At 44.2% G+C, this 27774-nt stretch overlaps 1 protein-coding gene across 2 annotated transcripts in view; it reads right to left on the bottom strand.

The window, feature by feature from the left end:
- LOC122938301 (vasoactive intestinal polypeptide receptor-like) overlaps window positions 1-27774 on the bottom strand; it is a 141415-nt gene that overhangs the window by 14955 nt on the left and 98686 nt on the right. For both annotated transcript variants that reach the window (XM_044293712.1, XM_044293713.1), the window contains exons 7-9: window positions 23413-23473; window positions 17687-17756; window positions 15283-15374 (exon numbers count right to left, since the gene is read on the bottom strand). In XM_044293712.1, the coding sequence (XP_044149647.1) occupies window positions 15283-15374; window positions 17687-17756; window positions 23413-23473 (223 nt within the window). The remainder of the gene's footprint in view (window positions 1-15282; window positions 15375-17686; window positions 17757-23412; window positions 23474-27774) is intronic.

The following is a 27774-nucleotide window of genomic DNA, read 5'->3' as shown; positions in this document are numbered from 1 at the left end:
AGGATTAGATACACAGCTCAGCAGACAGTATCACACAGGACAGGATTAGATACACAGCTCAGCAGACAGTATCACACAGGACAGGATTAGATACACAGCTCAGCAGACAGTATCACACAGGACAGGATTAGATACACAGCTCAGCAGACAGTATCACACAGGATAGGATTAGATACAACAGCCAGCAGACAGTATCACACAGGATAGGTATTAGATACACAGCTCAGCAGACAGTATCACACAGGATAGGATTAGATACACAGCTCAGCAGACAGTATCACACAGGATAGGATTAGATACACAGCTCAGCAGACAGTATCACACAGGATAGGATTAGCTACACAGCTCAGCAGACAGTATCACACAGGATAGGATTAGATAACAGGCTAAGCAGACAGTATCACACAGGATAGGATTAGATACACAGCTCAGCAGACAGTATCACACAGGATAGGATTAGATACAGGGTCAGCAGGCAGTATCACACAGGATAGGATTAGATACACAGCTCAGCAGACAGTATCACACATGATAGTATTAGATACACAGCTCAGCAGGACATATCACACAGGATAGGATTAGATACACAGCTCAGCAGACAGTATCACACAGGATGGATTAGATACACAGCTCAGCAGACCGTATCACACATGATAGTATAGATACACAGTACAGCAGGACAGTATCACACAGGATAGGATTAGATACCAGGCTCAGCAGACAGTATCACACAGGATAGGATTAGATACACAGCTCAGCAGACAGTATCACACAGATAGGATTAGATACAGGGTCAGCAGCAGTAGCACACAGGATAGGATTAGATCACAGCTCAGCAGACAGTATCACACAGGATAGGATTAGATACACAGCTCAGCAGACAGTATCACACAGGATAGGATTAGATACACAGCTCAGCAGACAGTATCACACAGGATAGGATTAGATACACAGCTCAGCAGACAGTATCACACAGGAGTAGGATAGATACACAGCTCAGCAGACAGTATCACACAGGATAGGATTAGATACACAGCTCAGCAGACAGTATCACACAGGATAGGATTAGATACACAGCTCAGCAGACAGTATCACACAGGATAGTATTAGATACACAGCTCAGCAGACAGTATCACACAGGATAGGATTAGATACACAGCTCAGCAGACAGTATCACACAGGATAGGATTAGATACACAGCTCAGCAGACAGTATCACACAGGATAGGATTAGATACACAGCTCAGCAGACAGTATCACACAGGATAGGATTAGATACACAGCTCAGCAGACAGTATCACACAGGATAGGATTAGATACACAGCTCAGCAGACAGTATCACACAGGATAGGATTAGATACACAGCTCAGCAGACAGTATCACACAGGATAGGATTAGATACACAGCTCAGCAGACAGTATCACACAGGATAGGATTAGATACACAGCTCAGCAGACAGTATCACACAGGATAGGATTAGATACACAGCTCAGCAGACAGTATCACACAGGATAGGATTAGATACACAGCTCAGCAGACAGTATCACACAGGATAGGATTAGATACACAGCTCAGCAGACAGTATCACACAGGATAGGATTAGATACACAGCTCAGCAGACAGTATCACACAGGATAGGATTAGATACACAGCTCAGCAGACAGTATCACACAGGATAGGATTAGATACACAGCTCAGCAGACAGTATCACACAGGATAGGATTAGATACACAGCTCAGCAGACAGTATCACACAGGATAGGATTAGATACACAGCTCAGCAGACAGTATCACACAGGATAGGATTAGATACACTACAGCTCAGCAGACAGTATCACACAGGATAGGATTAGATACACAGCTCAGCAGACTATCACACAGGATCACAGTATCACACAGATAGATTAGATACACAGCTCAGCAGACAGTATCACACATGATAGGATTAGATACACAGCTCAGCAGACAGTATCACACAGGATAGGATTAGATACACAGCTCAGCAGACAGTATCACACAGGATAGGATTAGATACACAGCTCAGCAGACAGTATCACACAGGATAGGATTAGATACACAGCTCAGCAGACCAGTATCACACAGGATAGGATTAGATACACAGCTCAGCAGACAGTATCACACAGGATAGGATTAGATACACAGCTCAGCAGACAGTATCACACAGGATAGGATTAGATACACAGCTCAGCAGACAGTATCACACATGATAGGATTAGATACACAGCTCAGCAGACAGTATCACACAGGATAGGATTAGATACACAGCTCAGCAGACAGTATCACACAGGATAGGATTAGATACACAGCTCAGCAGACAGTATCACACAGGATAGGATTAGATACACAGCTCAGCAGACAGTATCACACAGGATAGGATTAGATACACAGCAGACCGTATCACACAGGATTAGATACACAGCTCAGCAGACAGTATCACACAGGATAGGATTAGATACACAGCTCAGCAGACAGTATCACACAGGATAGGATTAGATACACAGCTCAGCAGACAGTATCACACAGGATAGGATTAGATACACGCTCAGCAGACAGTATCACACAGGATAGGATTAGATACACAGCTCAGCAGACAGTATCACACAGGATAGGATTAGATACACAGCTCAGCAGACAGTATCACACAGGATAGGATTAGATACACAGCTCAGCAGACAGTATCACACAGGATAGGATTAGATACACAGCTCAGCAGACAGTATCACACAGGATAGGATTAGATACACAGCTCAGCAGACAGTATCACACAGGATAGGATTAGATACACAGCTCAGCAGACAGTATCACACAGGATAGGATTAGATACACAGCTCAGCAGACAGTATCACACAGGATAGGATTAGATACACAGCTCAGCAGACATGTATCACACAGGATAGGATTAGATACACAGCTCAGCAGACAGATACAATGATAGGATTAGATACACAGTCACGCAGCTGTATCACACAGGATAGGATTAGATACACAGCTCAGCAGCCAGTATCACACAGGACTAGGATTAGATACACAGCTCAGCAGACAGTATCACACAGGATAGGATAGTAGATACACAGCTCAGCAGACAGTATCACCAGGCTAGGATTAGACTACACAGCTCATGCAGCAGTATCACACAGGATAGGATTAGATACAAAGCTCAGCAGACAGTATCACACAGGATAGGATTAGATACACAGCTCAGCAGACAGTATCACACAGGATAGATAGATACACCGCTCAGCAGACAGTATCACACAGGATAGGATTAGATACACAGCTCAGCAGACAGTATCACACAGGATAGGATTAGATACACAGCTCAGCAGACAGTATCACACAGGATAGGATTAGATACACAGCTCAGCAGGACAGTATCACACAGGATAGGATTAGATACACAGCTTCAGGCAGACAGTATCACACAGGATAGGATTAGATAACACAGCTCGGGAGACAGTATCACACAGGATAGGATTGGATACAGAGCTCAGCAGACAGTATCACACAGGATAGGATTAGATACACAGCTCAGCAGACAGTATCACACATGAATAGCTTAGATACACAGCTCAGCAGACAGTATCACACAGGATAGGATTAGATACACAGCTCAGCAGACTGTATCACACATGATAGGATTAGATACACAGCTCAGTAAAAGTATCACACAGGAGAGGATTAGATACACAGCTCAGCAGACAGTATCACACAGGATAGGATTAGATACACAGCTCAGCAGGCAGTATCACACAGAATGGGATTAGATACACAGCTCAGCAGACAGTATCACAGGATAGGATTAGATACACAGCTCAGCAGACAGTATCACACAGGAGAGGATTAGATACACAGCTCAGCAGACAGTATCACACAGGAGAGGATTAGATACACAGCTCAGCAGACAGTATCACACAGGATAGGATTAGATACACAGCTCAGCAGACTGTATCACACATGATAGGATTAGATACACAGCTCAGCAGACTGTATCACACATGATAGGATTAGATACACAGCTCAGCAGACAGTATCACACAGGATAGGATTAGATACACAGCTCAGCAGACAGTATCACACAGGATAGGATTAGATACACAGCTCAGCAGACAGTATCACACAGGATAGGATTAGATACACAGCTCAGCAGGCTGTATCACACAGGATAGGATTAGATACACAGCTCAGCAGACAGTATCACACAGGATAGGATTAGATACACAGCTCAGCAGGCTGTATCACACAGGATAGGATTAGATACACAGCTCAGCAGACAATATCACACAGGAGAGGATTAGATACACAGCTCAGCAGACAGTATCACACAGGATAGGATTAGATACACAACTCAGCAGACAGTATCACACAGGACAGGATTAGATACACAGCTCAGCAGACAGTATCACACAGGATAAGATTAGATACACGGCTCAGCAGACAGTATCACACAGGATAGGATTAGATACACAGCTCAGCAGACTGTATCACACAGGACAGGATTAGATACACAGCTCATCAGGCAGTATCACACAGGATAGGATTAGATACACAGCTCAGCAGACTGTATCACACAGGATAAGATTAGATACACAGCTCAGCAGACAGTATCACACATGATATTATTAGATACATGGCTCAGCAGATAGTATCACACATGGCAGGATTAGATACACAGCTCAGCAGACAGCTCGGCTCCCATACATTGTCTATGGGAGGATGTGGTTGTCTGAAATGCACTTCCATGTTCAGACTGCAGTTTTGCTGCTCCCCCATACTTTACACTGCAGCTCTGCACAAGCTCTGTAGGAAGTCAGTAGATGGAAAGTAAATTTCCATAACATAAAGTCCATTATCAGAAAAGTGTCGCAGTATGGGGGAGGGGCCATTTAAGGGAACCTGTTTTTCAGGATAAATGACCCATAATTTACAGCTGTGCACTGCGCTCTCTACTGACATTAACATTTGATGCTGATTCTGCATCTTCAGTCACTCCGGTCGTTAATGGCCTCGTGGATATTAAATGGGAAATGGAAATTGATTTACTTCCTCCTTCCTGCACTTCAATCGCTTTTATGGTAATTCATTTTCTTAAAAGACTACTCTGATCTAATGGATTAAATTAAAAGACATCCTGTAGAAAAGGGGAACCCGGAGTCTTTCTCTGGGCTCCAGATCAGAAGTTACAATGAAAAACTTTCCATAATGGAGCACCTAGCATAGAAGCCCACCATGCGACTGCTATGGTGCCCCTCGTGGGAGGGACCCTGGACCTGAATTACTGCCAGCTGCTACTAGGAGGAGCTCAGGAGGAGGAGTTTACAGCTTCCATACTAGCTGTATGAATCTGAATGCAGTGAGCTCCCCCTAGTGGTGGCTGCAGGCAACCAGAATGTTATCATTTAACTATATAGTTGTAAGAAGGATTTGGAGCAGTATGTGGATCATTAGTTGGACATTAACTGTAATAGCTGTTGTGTGCACGTCCTTTTATTTCCTTCCCCCACTAAATAGTCCCACAGTGGCCTCCTGGTGCAACACAGTAATTCGTTTAATTTGCATATCTCTCGGTAAGTTCAGAACTGCTACCGAAGCTGCCATTTCCCTAAAATCTCCCTTTATATGTCACACAGCCTAGGAACACTCATTTTTCCTTTAAGGGCAGGATCAACACTATAACATGAGATATCCTGCCTGGTAGGGTTGATCCTATGGTTTGATGCGATACCTGTCTTGTGAAAATCGGCTGTGGCATTCCCGAGAAAAAAAGAATTTTATTCTTTATGCAAGTGAGTTCTTCAATGCACCAAGGGGTGGGGCCTAGTTCCTCTGTTCTCCTCCCTTTTCCACTGCAGGCCACGCCTATCAGTACACTGAAGCTTTCATCTGCATAAAGACTGAATGACTTGTTTCTTGGGAACAGCGCAACCGATTTTCACGAGACAGGTATCATTTTAATCAGCAGAGTCTACCCTACCTGGCAGGATGCCTTGTTTAGTAGGGTTGATCCAGCTGACAAGTGCTCCTTAACCACCTCCGGACCGCCTAACGCACATGTGCGTTCCGGAGTAGGCAGGCTGGCGCACAGTCACGCATATATGCGTCATCTCGCGAGACGCGAGATTTCCTGTGAACGCGCGCACACAGGCGCGCGCGCTCACAGGAACGGAAGGTAAGCGAGTGGATCTCCAGCATGCCAGCGGCGATCGTTCGCTGGCAGGCTGGAGATCCGAATTTTTTAACCCCTAACAGGTATATTAGACGCTGTTTTCATAACAGCGTCTAATATACCTCCTACCTGGTCCTCTGGTGGTCCCTTTTGTTAGGATCGACCACCAGAGGACTCAGGTAGGTCAGTACAGTCGCACCAAACACCACACTACAGCCCCCCCCCCCCGTCACTTATTAACCCCTTATAAACCCCTGATCACCCATGATCACCCCATATAAACTCCCTGATCACCCCCCTGTCATTGATCACCGCCCTGTCATTGATCACCCCCCTGTCAGGCTCCGTTCAGACGTCCGTATGATTTTTACGGATCCACGGATACATGGATCGGATCCGCAAAACGCATACGGACGTCTAAATGGAGCCTTACAGGGGGTGATCAATGACAGGCGGGTGATCACCCATATAAACTCCCTGATCACCCCCCTGTAAGGCTCCATTCAGACGTCCGCATGTGTTTTGTGGATCCGATCCATGTATCCATGGATCCGTAAAAAATTATGCGGATGTCTGAATGGAGCCTTACAGGGGGGGTGATCAGTGACAGGGGGGTGATCACCCTGATCACCCCCTGTCATTGATAACCCCCCTGTAAGGCTCCATTCAGACATCCGCATGTCTTTTGTGCATCCGATCCATGTATCCATGGATCCGTAAAAATTATACGGACGTCTGAATGGAGCCTTACCAGGGGCGTGATCAATGACAGGGGGGTGATCCGGGAGTCTATATGGGTGATCACCCCCCTGTCATTGATCACCCCCCCTGTCATTGATCACCCCCCCCCCCCCCCCTGTAAGGCTCCATTCAGACTTTTTTTTTGGCACAAGTTAGCGGAAATTTTTTGTTTGTTTTTGTTTTTGTTTTTTCTTACTAAGTCTCATATTCTACTAACTTGTGTCAAAAAATAAAATCTCACATGGACTCGCCATACCCCTCACGGAATCCAAATGCGTAAACATTTTTAGACATTTATATTCCAGACTTCTTCTCACGCTTTAGGGCCCCTAAAAAGCCAGGGCAGTATAAATACCCCACATGTGACCCCATTTCGGAAAGAAGACACCCCAAGGTATTCCGTGAGGGGCATATTGAGTCCATGAAAGATTGAAATTTTTGTCCTAAGTTAGCGGAAAGTGAGACTTTGTGAGAAAAAAACAAAAAAAAATCAATTTCCGCTAACTTATGCAAAAAATAAAAAATTCTAGGAACTCGCCAGGCCCCTCATTGAATACCTTGGGGTGTCTTCTTTCCAAAGTGGGGTCACATGTGGGGTATTTATACTGCCCTGGCTTTTTAGGGGCCCGAAAGTGTGAGAAGAAGTCTGGGATCCAAATGTCTAAAAATGCCCTCCTAAAAGGAATTTGGGCCCCTTTGCGCATCTAGGCTGCAAAAAAGTGTGACACATCTGGTATCGCCGTAATCAGGAGAAGCTGGGGAATGTGTTTTGGGGTGTCATTTTACATATACCCATGCTGGGTGAGAAAAATATCTTGGTCAAATGCCAACTTTGTATAAAAAAATAGGAAAAGTTGTCTTTTGCCAAGATATTTCTCTCACCCAGCATGGTTATATGTAAAATGGCACCCCAAAACACATTCCCCAACTTCTCCTGAGTACGGCGATACCAGATGTGTGACACTTTTTTGCAGCCAAGGTGGGCAAAGGGGCACATATTCCAAAGTGCACCTTTCGGATTTCACCGGCCATTTTTTACAGATTTTGATTGCAAGGTACTTCTTACACATTTGGGCCCCTAAATTGCCACGGCAGTATAACTACGCCACAAGTGACCCCATTTTGGAAAGAAGACACCCCAAGGTATTCCGTGAGGGGCACGGCGAGTTCCTAGAATTTTTTATTTTTTGTCACAAGTTAGCGGAAAATGATGATTTTTCTTTTTTTTTCTTTTTTCCTTACAAAGTCTCATATTCCACTAACTTGCGACAAAAAAAAAAAAATTCTAGGAACTCGCCATGCCCCTCACAGAATACCTTGGGGTGTCTTCTTTCCAAAATGGGGTCACTTGTGGCGTAGTTATACTGCCCTGGCAATTTAGGGGCCCAAATGTGTGAGAAGAACTTTGCAATCAAAATGTGTAAAAAATGGCCGGTGAAATCCAAAAGGTGCACTTTGGAATATGTGCCCCTTTGGCCACCTTGGCAGCAAAAAAGTGTGACACATCTGGTATCGCCGTACTCAGGAGAAGTTGGGGAATGTGTTTTGGGGTGTCATTTTACATATACCCATGCTGGATGAGAGAAATATCTTGGCAAAAGACAACTTTTCCCATTTTTTTTATACAAAGTTGGCATTTGACCAATATATTTTTCTCACCCAGCATGGGTATATGTAAAATGACACCCCAAAACACATTCCCCAACTTCTCCTGAGTACGGCGATACCAGATGTGTCACACTTTTTTGCTGCCAAGGTGGGCAAAGGGGCACATATTCCAAAGTGCACCTTTTGGATTTCACCGGTCATTTTTTACACATTTTGATTGCAAAGTTCTTCTCACACATTTGGGCCCCTAAATTGCCAGGGCAGTATAACTACGCCACAAGTGACCCCATTTTGGAAAGAAGACACCCCAAGGTATTCTGTGAGGGGCATGGCGAGTTCCTAGAATTTTTTATTTTTTGTCGCAAGTTAGTGGAATATTAGACTTTGTAAGAAAAAATAAAAAATAAAAAATCATCATCATTTTCCGCTAACTTGTGACAAAAAATAAAAAGTTCTATGAACTCACTATGCCCATCAGCGAATACCTTAGGGTGTCTACTTTCCGAAATGGGGTCATTTGTGGGGGTTTTCTACTGTTTGGGCATTGTAGAACCTCAGGAATCATGACAGGTGCTCAGAAAGTCAGAGCTGTTTCAAAAAGCGGAAATTCACATTTTTGTACCATAGTTTGTAAATGCTATAACTTTTACCCAAACCATTTTTTTTTTGCCCAAACATTTTTTTTTATCAAAGACATGTAGAACAATAAATTTGGCGAAAAATTTATATATGGATGTCGTTTTTTTTGCAAAATTTTACAGCTGAAAAGGGAAAAATGTCATTTATTTGCAAAAAAATCGTTACATTTTGATTAATAACAAAAAAAGTAAAAATGTCAGCAGCAATGAAATACCACCAAATGAAAGCTCCATTAGTGAGAAGAAAAGGAGGTAAAATTCATTTGGGTGGTAAGTTGCATGACCGAGCGATAAACGGTGAAAGTAGTGTAGTGCAGAAGTGTAAAAAGTGCTCTGGTCATGAAGGGGGTTTCACCTAGCGGGGCTGAAGTGGATAAAGGGCAATGTTGCAAATTTTTTTTTTTTTACTTTTTTTTTATAAGGTTCCTCTAAGTACAGAATGTGCTCACTGCTGGGACCTCCGTCGATCAGTTGTGATCAGTGGGGGACTGTGTTCAATCGTGTCCCAGCACCCCGCCAGCAAAATGATGCATTACATCATTCTCATTGGAATCAATGGGCTGTCCTCTCGAGAGGAGACTTTATAGCTGATAGTTGAGGGTCCTTGTTGATTTAAACCTTTGTCTGCCCCCCCTCCTGGTGACGTGTGAGGTGCCCGACCTCTCCCCTCATTATATAGATGTATTGTGCTGTCAGCTTTGACTATAAATGCTGTATGTGACGGGCGAACCTTACGGTTATTATCTCTATCATCCAGGCAGAAGCAAAACCATGAAAGAGGCTTCACCTTCACATTACAATAAAGGCGGAGGGCTCTCACGTGTGACACATTGCACGCTGATAGGTAAATGTCAGGCGCTTTAGGCAGCAATTTTCTGATACTCAGTCACTTCCATTATCCACAAATTCACATTTGCATTTGTCCAGCTGCTTCGGTTGTGATTAAAGGGGATAAAAAAAAAAATATTAAATTTATTATTTCTGTGCACATAAGGCTCGGTGGATAATTGCACCCTAAGGTTCTTGGCTTGACTAATCGTGACTTCTACGCATGACGGAAATACAAGACAAAAAAGCCAGCCGCGAGAAGGAGCTAAGACATGGAAAAGACCCTGCAAACAGCAGCCTAGATCTCAGCTTTCTGGACACTTGCGAGTAAAGGCAGAGGGTGGAATGGGATATTGGGCACAAATGTAGGCACGGCTCACTTTTGTTTAGGGTTTTGGGTGAATTTAGGCCACTGTCACACTTACGTTTGTAATTCCGTTAGTGAATTAGTAGCTGGAATTAAACGGATCCGTTTTGATTTTGCACATCAGGAGGCATCCGTTCCGTTAGGATGCGGTTGTGTGAAATCAAAACGGATCGGTCACTAAATACATTGAAAGTCAATAGGTGACGGATCCGTTTTTTAGGAGCCTTAGGCCTCTTGCACACAACCGTGTGTATCTTGCGGTCTGCAAAAACTGTATCCGCAAAAAATATGACATCTGTGTGCATTCCGTATTTTGCGTACGGAACAGCTGGCCCCTAATAGAACAGTCCTATCCTTGTCTGTAATGAGGACAATAATAGGACATACAGAAAAATACAGAAATACAGAAAGCACATTAGTGGCTTCCGTTTTTTTGGGCAGAAACATTGAAATGAATGGTACCGTATATGGTCCGCAAAAAAAAAAAAACGGACATGGAATGAAAATAAGTTTGTGTGCAAGAGGCCTTAAAAAACTGATATGTCACCATTGACTTACATTGTTCTCAGTGACGGATCCGTTTTTCCCCCCCATTTTTATGACCCGACACAATGCTGCCGGAACGGAAGACATCCTGATGCATCCTGAACGGATCTCTTTGCATTCAGAATGCGTGGAAACATTTTTTTCTGGTATTGAGATCTTCTGCTGGATCTCAATGCCGGAAAACGACAACTCAAGTGTGAGTTGTGGAGATATAGTGGTAGCTTGGTGCTAAAGCAGCAAACAGCACCCGATATCTCAGCTTCCTGGAGCATTATACAATATGAATAGGAGTTGGATAATGGAGGATAATTGTCGTTGGGTTGATTTAAGCTTTAAGGGCTCATGCACACAAACATATTTTATTTCCGTGTTCCGGGCAGGTTTACCAAAAAGGGTCTGTCTTTGGTCCAGAAACGGCGCCACCCTCGCCCACGGGCAGTGCCGGCTATTAAAGCTCAGTTGATGTGATGGTGATGAGATGCAGTACCGCGCACCACCTACAGACAAGGTGGGGGCGCTGTTTCCGCACCAAAGGCAGTTTTTTTGCCACTAAAGCTGGAGTAGCCCTTTAAGTTGTACACAGAAAATACTGAAAAGAGAAAGCCTGGAAGCGGGGGATGTTTTATTTCTGACCCTTCACAATAAATGAATGTTTAGCTCCTCATAATCTGATAAAACACTGGAGATCCGCCAGGTCCCTTTGAAGGATTCTGCTAATAAACGGGAGAACGGAAGAGATTTCTCAGTGTTATTGTAAGGAGATGCGCTACGGGCGGCGAGGATTTCCCCGCTGTGATGCTGGATGCGGTCAGTAAACACTTTCTCGGTGCGTACCGCATCCATCATTCCGTGAGACGTTTAACTCTTTCCCTGTCATGGATGTCACCGTTCTGTCACTTGTTTGTAACCATGGAGATGATACAAATTGCTACAGTTGGAGCCTTCATGCGCTTTTGTTTATTTTTTAACTCCTATTTGATACAAAGTTGCATGAAGGTGTTCGAAGCTATTACAATAGTCTGTCTCCCTGCTTTCAGGACACATACTGTTTGGGGGGGTGCTTTTTAAGGGTTTCAAATATATCCTTTTACACCATGTTGTCTGACATTTTTTTGGGGGGGGGACAGAAAAGATTTAAAGGGTCGTCCATAAAGCGTTCCATTAACACCATTTATCCCGTATCCAGTGGCTAGGGGATAACTGTTAGGGGCCCGCGCCAATCACAAGAATATGAGTGTCGTTGCCCCTCGTAGGAATGTAGTGGCCGTAGACCACGTGCACTGCTGCCCCATTCATCTCTATGGCACTGCTGGAGATAGCAACATTTAAACAAGTGTTGTGGGACCCTCATTTTCGTCATTGGTGATGGTCCCGCCCTATCCCATGAGATAGGACATAACGCGTTGTTACCGTAACTGCATGATAAAAAATATGTTGGAACCTTCTAATATAGTTTTGAATTTCTCACAGTTTTCAATATTTCTGTTTGCAGTCAGTGAATGGAAATAGCATAACTTTTAATTACTTAAATCCAGTGGCTAAAACAGTCCTGGCCTAGTCCTGCTTAGGGCCCTTTCACACCTGCGTTATAGTCTTCCGGCATAGAGTTCCGTCGTCGGGGCTCTATGCCGGAAGAATACTGATCAGGATTATCCTAATGCATTCTGAATGGACAGTCCGTCCTTCACGATGCATCAGGATGTCTTCCGTTCCGGAACGGAACGTTTTTTGGCCGCAGCAAATAGCGCAGCATGCTGCGCTTTTTGCTCCGGCCAAAAATCCGGAACACTTGCCGCAAGGCCGGATCCGGAATGAATGCCCATTGAAAGGCATTGATCCGGATCCGGCCTTAAGCTAAACGTCGTTTCGGCGCATTGCCGGATGCGACGTTTAGCTTTTTCTCAATGGTTACCATGGCTGCCGGGACGCTAAAGTCCTGGCAGCCATGGTAAACTGTAGTGGGGAGCGGGGGAGCAGCATACTTACCATCCGTGCGGCTCCCGGGGCGCTCCAGAGTGACGTCAGGGCGCCCCAGGCGCATGGATGACGTGATCGCATGGATCACATGATCCATGCGCATGGGGCGCTCTGACGTCACTCTGGAGCGCCCCGGGAGCCGCGCGGACTGTAAGTATACCGCTCCCCCGCTCCCCACTACTACTATGGCAACCAGGACTTTAATAGCGTCCTGGGTGCCATAGTAACACTGAAAGCATTTTGAAGACGGATCCGTCTTCAAATGCTTTCAGTACACTTGCGTTTTTCCGGATCCGGCGTGTAATTCCGGCAAGTGGAGTACACGCCGGATCCGGACAACGCAAGTGTGAAAGAGGCCTTAGAGAAGTGCATGGTTGGTTACAATGTATCAGTGTGGAGCAGACTCCAGCTGACGCTGTGTATTTTCACAGAGCATCGCCTCCTCTGATACATTGTAACTAGTGTTGCAATCCATGTCCTCAGCTCTATACACAAAATCCCAGTGACAGGTTCCCTTTAAAGAGACGTAACAGGCAGGGCAGGAAGGGGTTAAAATGCTAAAATTCGCTCTTCCTGTACCCGCCTCTAGAGGGAGCTCACTGCCTGTAGATTTATAGATCTAGTATGGATTGTATGAATTTGTATGCAGTGGGCTCCCCCTAGTGGAGGCTGCAGGTAAACAGAATTCTATTGTTTAATATGATGTGAAGGCTGGAGCAGTACAGTGACAGCGCCCACGGGTTACACAGCAGTGCCACGGCCTGACTCCACGGTAGGTGCCACCACCACCTTTGTACATTTGGGCACAGATGAGAGTTTATGTACAATAATCAACTGTTACAATGTTGCAAAGTATCTCCAGACTAACACATTGTCGCTAGTTCTTCTTCGGCACCCAGGACGCCCGCCGTCAACAGTTTTTTATCATCTATTGATAACCCTCCCGGAAACCACGTTATGACCGTGAACAAAATGCCTCTCATTAGCAGTAACACGAGTTAATGAGAGTAAATCTGACAAGTATTTTCCTGGTACCACACATCCACGTCGAGCACAAAGGATCCATCGCATGGTTGAGTTACAGCCGCTCGGCACGAAATGTCGCTGGAAAGATGCCCGACGGGAGAACTTATGCCCCAGTAAACAAGCTTTCTTCAGAAGCCTTCAAGCACCACACACAGAAAGGCCAATGAGATGGAATTTGCCTTAATTAGGAAACACATTTCATAAGCTAGTGCCAGGAGGAGGCGTGGAAAGCGCAGCATTTCTGTGGAAAGTCCGTCTATAGGAGATATTTTGGGAGGACAATTTTCTCCAGTTAGTTTTGCCAACGGAAACATTTGACTGCGTTAGTTTATCCCCTGATCTATCAGAGGAGTCGGATACCAGAGGTGACAACCACTCTGGTCAAAATTGTTATAGCTTCCTCTGTTCACCCCTAAAGTGTCATTTTGTCTTTTTATAGTGATATTTCATCATTTGTTGTCTCTAGGGCATATTGAACAGATCTGTGTCCAGACACTGAATGGTGCAGCTCTTTCTTCCCCTCCCTTAGTACGCTGTAAAGCGACAACCATTCTTGTCAGAGTTGTCACAGCCTCCTTTGTTCATCCTTAAAATGTATTTTGTGATTTATTTCATTATTTGTAGTCTCTATGGCAACATATTGAACAGTTCTGTGTCCAGATCCTATATGAAGCAGCTCTTTCCTCCCCTCTCTTAGTAAAATGTAAAGCAACAACCATTCTTCTCAAAAACGTCACAGTCTCCTTTGTTCACCCCTAGAGATTTATTTTGTGTTGTTGAAAGTGATTTTATTTTATCATTTACAGTCTCGAGTCTCTCGACACCAACCTACTGAATACCTCTGTGGCCAGACAGTCAATGAAGCAGCTCTCTCTTCCCTTCTCTTAGCACAATGTAAAGCAATAGAAGAAAAATTATAAATTCGATATGTACTGTACCTACCATGCAGGAATTGTGAGACCAAAACAGACCCCTTTAAACAGAGGGCATCTTGGTGGCACCCCAAAATGGTAATGATGGGGGTAAAACATTGAGGTCCACACCCCTTTCAGCAATCAGTACAGACTTAGTTTTATGTAAGGGGTTGTATATGAGTAGGAACATTTTTTTTTTTTTCAGAAACAGCGCCTCTCTTGTCCATGGGCTGTGTCTGGTACTGCAGCTTATCCCTATGTAAGTGGATGAATATAAGTTGCAGTACCAAGCAAAGCCCATATGCAAGAGAAGCACAATTTCAGGAAAAAAAGAAGACCACTTTTCTAAATCCCTTTAAGGCATATAAAATGTTGAATCAAAAAGAAGCACTGACGCGTTTCATATACAAGACAGTGAGGTCAATCATATAAGCACCAATGAAACAGACACCTACGTATACTGGCTGTGTTCATTTCTTCCCACGTCGGGCGAATGTAATTTTTGAACCAAAATTCTGATGATGCAGATGAAAAGAATAAAATTGACCTACAAGGAAATAAAATAAAGAGTCAGAAACCTGGAAACCAGCTAAAAGAATAAAAAACAAAAAACAAACAAAAACATTTTCTGTGAAGTAAAACATGTGCGGTTCATCAAAACCTGTCTTCTACTTGAATTCCCGACCCCAGTGGAATTTATTCAGGTTTGTATAGCTGGATAGGATGGCAGCCACCTTGGGCCTGACATCAACCTGCTTGGGACTTTGTGTCATACATCGCAAGTATGATGATGTCAAGCCCATAGAACACAGCTATGCGAGACGGAGCAGCGTCAGACAGCGGACAGACGACATGGCGGCTAGAGGTCTGTTAATCAGGAGTTATGACAATTATACAAACTCAAGCAATCAAACAACGAAAAGCAAGAACAAGTCACGGGAAATACAATGCGCGCAGGTAATATTGCTCAAATAAAACCAGTACCTAAGAAAAAAAGGTAAAAGAATAACAAAGTCATTGAAAAATAAAAGGAATTTTTGGGTTATTTCAGGTCGTCAAATGAAAATTTGTAACAAATCAGAACAAAAACAAAAAATACGTTAAAATATAATTTTTGGGCATTGATAAATTCCAATGAAAAACATTAAAAAAAAACGTTATTTCTATGGAAAATGTAGAATTATTATTAATTTTATTTCTTAGCATTCGTGGGGGTTGTCACTCATGCCCCTTAAAGGCAAATCTACTAAGTTATCCAGCAGCATTGGAGTGAGGAATATGTAGACGTATCTCTCAGATGTTTAGCGTGACCACAACTTTGGCTCGTAATATTGGTTGTCTTGACGGAAAAGGGTGAATCAAAAAGTTGTAGTTGTAGTGTTTTTATTAAAGGGACACTCCAAGCATAAATGATACACTGTGTTATATGTAATTAAGGAACCGAAGGGGCGGAACATAACAGCAATTCTAGATCAGAGAGTAACCTTGCGCCATGCTCCGCCCCCGCAGATCCTACACTAGGTAAAACAGCACTAGTTTTACCCATATTGTTCATTTAAAGTCATGTGATGCCTCCTCATTTAGCAACAGTTAATGGAATGATGGTACCAAAGACCCTACGTATGGCACTCATGTGCTGAAAGACAGCTGCAACTTTTTGTAACCCATTGGGGAAAATTTAGGCAAATTTAGCTTATAAAAGTGATGCTACTTAGTATATTTGCCTCATCATTACCCTAAAAAAATAAAATAATCTTGGAGCTGTCCTCTTCTGCCCAGATGCGTTTACTGAGCCTTTGTATCTCTTTCTGTTAAAGACAACTAATTGGTCACATCAAACTTTTTTGGGACATTTTAAGCTTCACCCAGTTTTTAACAAAAAAACTCTTAATTAGCATAGCCCCACCTCTTTGTGGACCGGTGGTGGGACAAACCACCAAAAATAGGGACTACTTACTGGGGTTGTCATCCAGCTCTATTAACATACACCCTATTGAAAATATCTTCATAATGGGGCAAATTCTCCAAGAACCTTCTAGGAAGGTTGAGTGACAACCCCTGAGGGATCTGTACTAACGGCCATGTTAGTTGTCATCCAGCTTCCCTGTACCATAATAATGTGACCCAATAAAAGTCTTACCAACATTGCAAAAGAGGGAGACCCCAAGGCTAAACAACCATAATTTTTTTAAAAAACTTTTGGAGCAATTTTTGGATTCTTAAAGGAGAAGTAGCGAACATTAAAGTTTCTTTAGTGAGTTTTAAAAATACACAAGGAAAAATTTAGTAAAATTTTTGTATCCTTAGGATCACACTTCTAACTTATGTTCTCGAGCAGCAGTGTTATCATAGGATAAAGCTATGGGGCCTCACCAATCAGGAGAAGAGAGGGCAATTCAGTGAGCTCTGTGACCCCTTCCCTGTTTAGACAGGTATGGAGGCTTGTCTGAATGGGTGGCTGTGCTTGGTACCAGAACTACCACACACTGAAGTGACAAGGACTAAGCTGCAGTACAAGGAATCGCCACACTTGTTTGTATGGCGCTGTCTCTGGGCTGGAGTGCCGCAGCCACTTCATTCTCCTGATGGGCCGAAGTACCAGGGTTTCACCCCACCAATCAAATATGGATGGGCTCTCCTGGAAAACCCTCAGGGGCGGATACAGTCAGCAGAGGATCTCTGAGCAGATGCAGTCCCTCACACTCTGTATGGTGATTTGCACATCACAGAACCCCTCCCTCGTGGATCTATTTGGAATGCTTCTTGAACCCATCTTGACCCATTTGTGGAGATGATTTTTTAAAATAATTATTATGTATTTTATATTAACTCAGTCAATGTAAATGTGAAATACTTTACCGAGATGGAGACCAAAATGGGACCTCTGATGATCCACCACCATATCGGGGATTCAATCGTGTCCCAACACCTGCAAATAAATCAGAGTGAGCAGGACTCGAAAAATCACTTGTTTAAGAATAATGAGAAGTGATGCCACCATTTTGGTTTTATTGCCGAGGAACAACCACGGCGAGGCAGGAGGCAAAAATTCAGGGTGGCTTCACTTAGGGTATGTTCACACTTAGGCCTCATGCACACGACCGTTGTGTGCACCCGTGGCCGTTGTGCCGTTTTCCGTTTTTTTTCGCGGACCCATTGACTTTCAATGGGTCCGTGGAAAAATCGGAAAATGCACCGTTTGGCAGCCGCATCCGTGATCCGTTTTTCCTGGCCGTGAAAAAAATATGACCTGTCCTATTTTTTTCACGGCCAACGGTTCACGGACCCATTCAAGTCAATGGGTCCGTGAAAGAACACGGATGCACACAAGATTGGCATCCGTGTCCGTGATCCGTGGCCGTAGGTTGCTTTCATACAGACGGATCCGAAGATCCGTCTGCATAAAAGCTTTTTCTGATCTAAGTTTTCACTTCGTGAAAACTCATTTCCGACAGTATATTCTAACACAGAAGCGTTCCCATGGTGATGGGGACGCTTCAGGTTAGAATACACTGCAAACTTGGTACAAGACTGCCCCCTGCTGCCTGGCACCACCCGATCTCTTACAGGGGGATATGATAGCACAATTAACCCCTTCAGGTGCGGCACCTAAAGGGGTTAATTGTACTATCATATTCTCCTGTAAGAGATCAGGGCTGCCAGGCAGCAGGGGGCAGACCCCCCCCTCCCCAGTTTAAATATCGTTGGTGGCACAGTGTGCGCCCACCATCGCCCCCCCCTTCCTCCCTCTATAGTTAAAAATCGTTGGTGGCACAGTGTGTGCCCACCATCGCCCCCCCTTCCTCCCTCTATAGTTAAAAATCGTTGGTGGCACAGTGTGTGCCCACCATCGCCCCCCCTCTCTCTATAGTAGTAACAACCATTGGTGGCAGTGTGCGGCCTCCCATCCCCCCCCCCCATCATTGGTGGCAGCGGAGTTCCGATCGGAGTCCCAGTTTAATCGCTGGGGCTCCGATCGGTAACCATGGCAACCAGGAAGCTACTGCAGCCCTGGTTGCCATGGTTACTTAGCAATAGTACAATAGTAGAAGATTCATACTTACCTGCTTGCTGCTGCGATGTCTGTGACCGGCCGGGAGCTCCTCCTACTGGTAAGTGACAGTTCTTTAGCAATGCACCGCACAGACCTTTCACTTACCAGTAGGTGGAGCTCCCGGCCGGTCACAGACATCGCAGCAGCAAGCAGGTAAGTATGAATCTTCTACAATTGTACTATTGCTAAGTAACCATGGCAACCAGGGATGCAGTAGCTTCCTGGTTGCCATGGTTACCGATCGGAGCCCCAGCGATTAAACTGGGACTCCGATCGGAACTCCGCTGCAACCAATGATGGGGGGGGGGGGAATGGGAGGCCGCACACTGCCACCAATGGTTGTTACTACTATAGAGAGAGGGGGGCCGATGGTGGGCGCACACTGTGCCACCAACGATTTTTAACTATAGAGGGAGGAAGGGGGGGGCGATGGTGGGCACACACTGTGCCACCAACGATTTTTAACTATAGAGGGAGGAAGGGGGTGCGATGGTGGGCGCACACTGTGCCACCAACGAATTTTAACTATAGAGGGAGGGAGGGGGGGGGCGATGGTGGGCGCACACTGTGCCACCAACGATATTCAAACTGGGGAGGGGGGGGTCTGCCCCCTGCTGCCTGGCAGCCCTGATCTCTTACAGGAGAATATGATAGTACAATTAACCCCTTTAAGTGCCGCACCTGAAGGGGTTAATTGTGCTATCATATCCCCCTGTAAGAGATCGGGTGGTGCCAGGCAGCAGGGGGCAGTCTTGTACCAAGTTTGCAGTGTATTCTAACCTGAAGCGTCCCCATCACCATGGGAACACCTCTGTGTTAGAATATACTGTCGGAAATGAGTTTCACGATGTAGCTCATATCCGACAGTATATTCTAACGTAGAGGCGTTCCCATGGTGATGGGGACGCTTCAAGTTATGTTCGGGTGTCCGCCTGGCCGTGCGGAGGCAAGCGGATCCGTCCAGACTTATAATGTAAGTCAATGGGGACAGATCCGTTTGAAGATGACACACTGTGGCTCAATTTTCAAACGGATCCGTCCCCATTGACTTGCATTGTAATTCAGGACGGATCCGTTTGGCTCCGCACGGCCAGGCGGACGCCAAAACGACTTTTTTCATGTCCGTGGATCCTCCAAAAATCAAGGAAGACCCACGGACGAAAAAACGGTCACGGATCACGGACCCACGGACCCCGTTTTTGCGGACCGTGAAAAAAAACTGTCGTGTGCATGAGGCCTTAGTCAATTTCTTCAGGTTTCCTCAACAGATTTTGCAACAATTTTTTTTTTTATAAAATTGACGGGAAAATATTTCCTTTTTTTTTAGCAAAAAGAGAATAAAATTTGTAAAAATCTGCAGTGGAAACAACTCAAAAACACCCCATCTAAATATACCATAAGGCTCTATTCACATGTGCCATTGGGGATACAACTATAAGTGAACACAAGTAAAAACTGCATAAGTGAATACAGCCTCACACCAGGGAGGAAGTGCAGTTGTTTTTGATGATAATTGGACCTGTTAAGTGTCTTTAAAGAGCACCTATCAGCAGGACCAACCCTAATACATCTGGTAGTATTCATCCAGCTAATTAAAATTATACCTGTCTCGTGAAAATCGGTTGCGACGTTCCTGAGAAAAAAGACTTTCATTCTTTGTGTAAATGATGGATTCAGTGCACGGAGGGGCGTGGCCAGCACTTGAGCTCTCAGGAGCACCAAGGGGGAAGGCCACACCCCTCAGTGCACCGGCCTCATCATTTCCATTAAGAATAAAATTCAGTTTTCTCCAGAATGCCACAAGAAATTTTCAGAAGACAGATATTGTTTTAATCAGCAGGATCAGCCCTACAGGCCAGTATGCCTGGTTTAATAGGATTGATCCTGCTCTATAAATGTTTTTTGAAAGACTGCTCCCATTGTGTACAGCACATGGTACATTCCATCGTTGGGTAATAAACTATGGATGCTAATAAAACCAAGAGTAATACCAATTAGTAGGTTCAAAATTATTAGCTAAATAACATTAGGTTTTACAGTCTTTTTTTGCCTTTTTTGCCACTTTTGCAAATTTACTACAGACAAAGCATATTTATCATGGTATCAAAATGTAGAAAAGATAACCAGTGGCACTACACCGCACCTATAGTTATTTTGGATGCCAATACCGAGGAGTGATGCCTCACGGTGGTGCTCAGCCTATAGCAGCAGTAAGTATGCAAATATCTTCAAACGAAGGAGAATATTAAAACGAGCGGCACTCACCGATTGTAGAAAGGTACACTTTATTCCATGGCAGGAGGGGGGTACATACGGTGCAAACACAGCATAAAGCAACAGCCGTTTCGCGCGTGTGTGCGCTTCTTCTGGCTTCTGTTGCTTTATGCTGTGCTTGCACCGTATGTACCCCCCTCCTGCCATGGAATAAAGTGTACCTTTCTACAATCAGTGAGTGCCGCTCGTTTTGAAGATATTTATCATGGTATTTTTGTGTTCTGTGTATGACTTTTTTTTGCTTTTTTCCTCTATGTTTATATGCATTTTTATTTATTTTTACAGCATCACTGTAGGAGTTAAAAAGTGCTTGAAAAACTGCCTGTCTACATACAAGATTATAAAATGCTAAAAAATACAAGTCAAAAACAAGTGCAGAAAAAATTCATGCCTGTTTTTAGCACCAAAAAATGTGGGGAATTTATCCAACAATCAAACAATTTTCACCACTTTTCTGCAAAAATGTGTGACTTTTAGACCATGGCCGACACTTTTCCAAATATTGGAGGTGGGTGTTGGGGGAAGGGTTGTGGCCTCAACAGCTGGCTAGGTCAAGACGAGTGTATGAAATGCCAGTCTTGATAAATGTCCCCTTCATCATTACTATTATTACATTATTATTATTACTACTATTCACATTACTATTATTATTACTACATTATTATTATTATTAGCATTACTATTATTACATTATTATTATTACATTATTATTATTGCATTATTATTATTGTTATTATTATTATTACAAACCGCCTGCTTCTATCCAGTCTTCTGGCACAGTAAGTGATATCAGGGTGTTTTATGGCCAGAAAGAGGAATATTTATGAGTTCCTGTAAAAATTCATTTTCAGATTTTCTCTATGCAGTATTTCTCATTTGATTCATTTTTCTGGTCAAAGACTCCCCCTCCCACTGGTATCCTTATTCTGGTCTCCTCAGGTGACCCCAGATCCTAAACCATAATTCAGTCCAATTCTAGTACTATGAAGGCCTCGTGTATACACAACATGCACAATATATGTAAGGCGCTCACTGCATAAAAAATTAACTCCTCTTGAACTAGAAGACTGACGACCTATCCTTAGGATAGGCTAGCAGTGTCTGACTCCTGGCACCCCCACTTATCGTGTCCCTTTGTTGTTTTCCAGGCTCAATACTTCACATAGTGGTCGTTCCTAGTACTGCAACTCCACCCGATTGACTGCAGCTTAGTGAGCTGCAGTACTATGGACGGCCACTAGGAAAAGTATGGAGCTATGTCTGGAGACAAAGGAGAATCGGCGATGCATGAAGCTGGTTGTCAGGGGGGTCCGGAGTCAAACCCCTACTGTTCTGGTGTTTGAAGCCGCCATCAGTTTTGTACTGCAGGATAACCTTTTTAAAGAGAGCCAGTCACCAGTGAGAGCATCACCAATTTCTTAGGGCTCATGCACACAAACATATTTTCTTGCAGTGTCCATTCCGATGTTTTTTCGGAACGTATGCGGAACCATTAATTTCAATGGGTCCACAAAAAAAAACGGAAGTTACTCCATGTGCATTCAGTTTCCGTATGTCCATATTTCCGTTCCACCAAAAAATAGAACGTCCTATTATTGTTCGCATTACAGACAAGGATAGGACTGTTCTATTAGGGGCCGGCTGTTCTATTCTGCAATATACGGAATGCACACGGATCTGTTTTTTGCGGACCACAAAGTCCATACGGTCGTGTGCATGAGCCCTTACTTAAATAATTCATCTATGTCTCTATAAGGTTTTACTGTGTCCTAATGATCTTTTTTTGTAGAGTTAATTTATTCGGTGGCATCTTGTTCACAGTCTTGGTGACAGTTGCCCTTTAAAGGGAACCTGTCCCCATGAAAACGCCATCCAATCTGCAGGCGGCATGTTATACAGCAGGAGGAGCTGAGCGGATTGATATATCGTTTTATGGGAAAAGATTCAGTATAACTTGTCATTTCTTCATTTTAATTCCTGCTCTTTCAAGTCCAGTGGGCGGTCCTATTAGCAAAAGGATACATTGTGATCTGTCAATCACAGGCAGGACCGCCCACTGGGACCAAATGTCCTGATTAAATGGGAATTAAAAAGAGGAAATGAACAAATTCTGATGATATTTTTCCCTTACAGCTACATATTGATCTGCTCAGCTCCTCCTGCTCTACAACATGGTGCCGACAGATCGGACTGCATTTGCAACGCGACACATTCCCTTTAAGTCATACCGCAGCTACCACGTTTTGGTTTCCCTTACCCAGTGTTATCATAATATATCCTGGTGAACGTCCAGGCGGTGATGAATACAGTCGGGGCTCCTACGGACGGAAAGAAATATATTCAGATGATCAAAGAGAAATCCATTTGGAAAGAATACTGTTATATCTATCGATTTCGTGCCAGAGATAATTTGTCGGAGGTCACGGAGCTTGTGCGAGTTCACTCCTGCAGAAATTGAAGGTATTGATCTGGAAATGTGAACTATTCACAGGACTTAAATACTCAATTTTCCTCCGAATACTAATGCACTTACTACTTATAGCAAAGGGTGACCTTTCACCTTTGCGCCACTTTGTGGCCTCCAGTGATATTTAGGAGAATTTAACCAATTTTGTGCCTCATGCATGTGCAGGAAAAAAAACTTCTGGGCGTCAATGCAAAACCTGTAGTAGGCCCCCTCCTATTATATGCATTTTATAACACAGGTATCTTTTTATGTGGGATCCTCGGTCATAAGGGTCTTTGTGCAACTAAACTGCTGACAACCTTCCTGCTGGAGATTACAGAACGGTGTCAGAACACAAAGGAGATCGCAAGAGAGAGATCGTTGCTGTGTATGGGGCTGTACCCCTACTGACCACGGTCCACTGTGAAAGCGCCTACAATGGGTACCTGGGCATCAGAACTTAAGCAAGGAGCAACAGAAGGAGGCCTGGTCTGATGAATCAGGTTACATCATGTGGACAGCATCATGAGAGTATGCGTCACTTACCTGGGGAAGAGATGGCACCAGGAGCACTATGGGAAGGCGGCGGCCTGGTCTGATGTATGACATTACATCGTGTGGATGGCTGGGTGAGTGTACATCACTTACCTGGGGAAGAGATGGCACCAGGTGCAATATCAGAAGATGGAGGCCTGGTCTGATGAATCATGTTACATTGTGTGGATGGCTGGCTGAGTGTACATCACTTACCTGGGGAAGAGATGGCACCAGGTGCAATATGGGAAGATTGAGGCCTGGTCTGAGGAATCATGTTACATCGTGTGCATGTGTTTCACTTACCTGGGGAAGAGATGGCACCAGGTGCAATATGAGAGGAAGACAAGCCGGCAGAGGCAGTTTGATGCTCTAGACAAGGTTTTGTTGGAAATCTTGGGTCCTGACATAATGTGGATGAGATATGTACCACCTACCTAACCACTGTACAGACAAGTTTCAGCAGGATAATGCCCCTGCCATGCTGCAAAAACTCTCCAGGAATGGGGAACATGACAACGAGATGAAGGTGACCACTTGTCTCCAAATTCCCAGATCTCAATCTGATCATCTGTGGGATGAGCTGGCGATAGTTGTCCATTATTCCGAGAAGCCTTTGGACTAGAGTTGAGCGAACACCTGGATGTTCGGGTTCGAGAAGTTCGGCCGAACATCCCGGAAATGTTCGGGTTCGGGATCCGAACCCGATCCGAACTTCGTCCCGAACCCGAACCCCATTGAAGTCAATGGGGACCCGAACTTTTCGGCACTAAAAAGGCTGTAAAACAGCCCAGGAAAGAGCTAGAGGGCTGCAAAAGGCAGCAACATGTAGGTAAATCCCCTGCAAACAAATGTGGATAGGGAAATGAATTAAATTAAAAATTAAATAAATAAAAATTAACCAAAATCAATTGGAGAGAGGTTCCATAGCAGAGAATCTGGCTTCCCGTCACCCACCACTGGAACAGTCCATTCTCAGATATTTAGGCCCCGGCACCCAGGCAGAGGAGAGAGGTCCCGTAACAGAGAATCTGTCTTCATGTCAGCAGAGAATTAGTCTGCATGTCATAGCAGAGAATGAGGCTTCACGTCAGCCACCACTGCAACAGTCCATTGGCATATATTTAGGCCCAGCACCCAGGCAGAGGAGGGAGGTCCCGTAACAGAGAATCTGTCTTCATGTCAGCAGAGAATTAGTCTGCATGTCATAGCAGAGAATGAGGCTTCACGTCAGCCACCACTGCAACAGTCCATTGGCATATATTTAGGCCCAGCACACACACAGGCAGAGGAGAGAGGTCCCGTAACAGAGGATCTGGCTTCATGACAGCAGAGAATTAGTCTGCATGTCATAGCAGAGAATCAGGCTTCACGTCAGCCACCACTGCAACAGTCCATTGTCATAAATTTAGGCCCAGCACCCAGGCAGAGGAGAGAGGTCCCGTAACAGAGAATCTGGCTTCATGTCAGCAGAGAATCAGTCTGCATGTCATAGCAGATATTCAGGCTTCACGTCACCCACCACTGTAAGAGTCAATTTTCATAAATTTAGGCCCAGAACCCAGGCAGAGGAGAAAGGTCCCGTAACAGACAATCTGGCTTCATGTCAGCAGAGAATCAGTCTTCATATCATAGCAGAGAATCAGGCTTCACGTCACCCACCACTGTAAGAGTCAATTTTCATAAATTTAGGCCCAGAACCCAGGCAGAGGAGAAAGGTCCCGTAACAGACAATCTGGCTTCATGTCAGCAGAGAATCAGTCTTCATATCATAGCAGAGAATCAGGCTTCACGTCACCCACCACTGCAACAGTCCATTGGCATATATTTAGGCCTAGCACACAGGCAGAGCAGAGAGGTCCCGTAACAGACAATCTGGCTTCATGACAGCAGAGAATCAGTCTGCATGTCATAGCAGAGAATCAGGCTTCACGTCAGCCACCACTGCAACAGTCCATTGTCATAAATTTAGGCCCAGCACCCAGGCAGAGGAGAGAGGTCCCGTAACAGAGAATCTGGCTTCATGTCAGCAGAGAATCAGTCTTCATATCATAGCAGAGAATCAGGCTTCACGTCACCCACCACTGTAAGAGTCAATTTTCATAAATTTGAGGCCTAGTATTTAGGCGCTGGGTGACAGGTATGGGTTTAGTGACAGAATTAGACTTGGAAATACACAGTAGCGGGTGTGTGTGAAGTTATTCTGAATGACCCTATGTGCACCTTGAATATTATATACCCTTTTAGGGATAGATTTCAAATAGCTCTGATATAGCAGAAACCACTAAATTATGAAATTGCTAAATTGGGAATTGTATTTCAACCCAGAACAAAAAATGTGCTTTGACGGACACTAAATAACTTTCCCAGCTACAACAGGACAGCGGTAACGAGAGATTTAGCAGGATATAAATTTGAGGCCTAGTATTTAGGCGCTGGGTGACAGGTATGGGTTTAGTGACAGAATTAGACTTGAAAATGCACAGTAGCGGGTGTGTGTGAAGTTATTCTGAATGACCCAATGTGCACCTTGAATATTATATACCCTTTTAGGGATAGATTTCAAATAGCTCTGATATAGCAGAAACCACTAAATTATGAAATTGCTAAATTGGGAATTGTACTTCAACCCAGAACAAAAAATGTGCTTTGACGGACACTAAAACTTTCCCAGCTACAACAGGACAGCGGTAACGAGAGATTTAGCAGGATATAAATTTGAGGCCTAGTATTTAGGCGCTGGGTGACAGGTATGGGTTTAGTGACAGAATTAGACTTGAAAATACACAGTAGCGGGTGTGTGTGAAGTTATTCTGAATGACCCAATGTGCACCTTGAATATTATATACCCTTTTAGGGATAGATTTCAAATAGCTCTGATATAGCAGAAACCACTAAATTATGAAATTGCTAAATTGGGAATTGTACTTCAACCCAGAACAAAAAATGTGCTTTGACGGACACTAAATAACTTTCCCAGCTACAACAGGACAGCGGTAACGAGAGATTTAGCAGGATATAAATTTGAGGCCTAGTATTTAGGCGCTGGGTGACAGGTATGGGTTTAGTGACAGAATTAGACTTGAAAATACACAGTAGCGGGTGTGTGTGAAGTTATTCTGAATGACCCAATGTGCACCTTGAATATTATATACCCTTTTAGGGATAGATTTCAAATAGCTCTGATATAGCAGAAACCACTAAATTATGAAATTGCTAAATTGGGAATTGTACTTCAACCCAGAACAAAAAATGTGCTTTGACGGACACTAAATAACTTTCCCAGCTACAACAGGACAGCGGTAACGAGAGATTTAGCGGGATATAAATTTGAGGCCTAGTATTTAGGCGCTGGGTCACCGGTATGGATTTAGTGACAGAATTAGACTGGGATATGGCCAAAAAATAACCACACTATTGCTGGTTAAATGCACTTGGTGACGGGCGCAGCTTGCCCCTGATGTAGTATATGGCCAAAAAATGAACAGACTATTGCTGGTTAAATGCACTTGGTGTGACAGCTTGACCAACCACACTACTGAGGGTTAAATGCACTTGGTGACGGGCGCAGCTTGCCCCTGATGTAGTATATGGCCAAAAAATAAACAGACTATTGCTGGTTAAATGCACTTGGTGTGA

The sequence above is a fragment of the Bufo gargarizans genome, chromosome 5 (genome assembly GCF_014858855.1).
Source record: "Bufo gargarizans isolate SCDJY-AF-19 chromosome 5, ASM1485885v1, whole genome shotgun sequence".
NCBI lineage: Eukaryota > Metazoa > Chordata > Amphibia > Anura > Bufonidae > Bufo > Bufo gargarizans.
The sequence above is the reverse complement of the archived record's forward strand: the minus strand, read 5'-3'. Positions and strand labels throughout refer to the sequence as shown.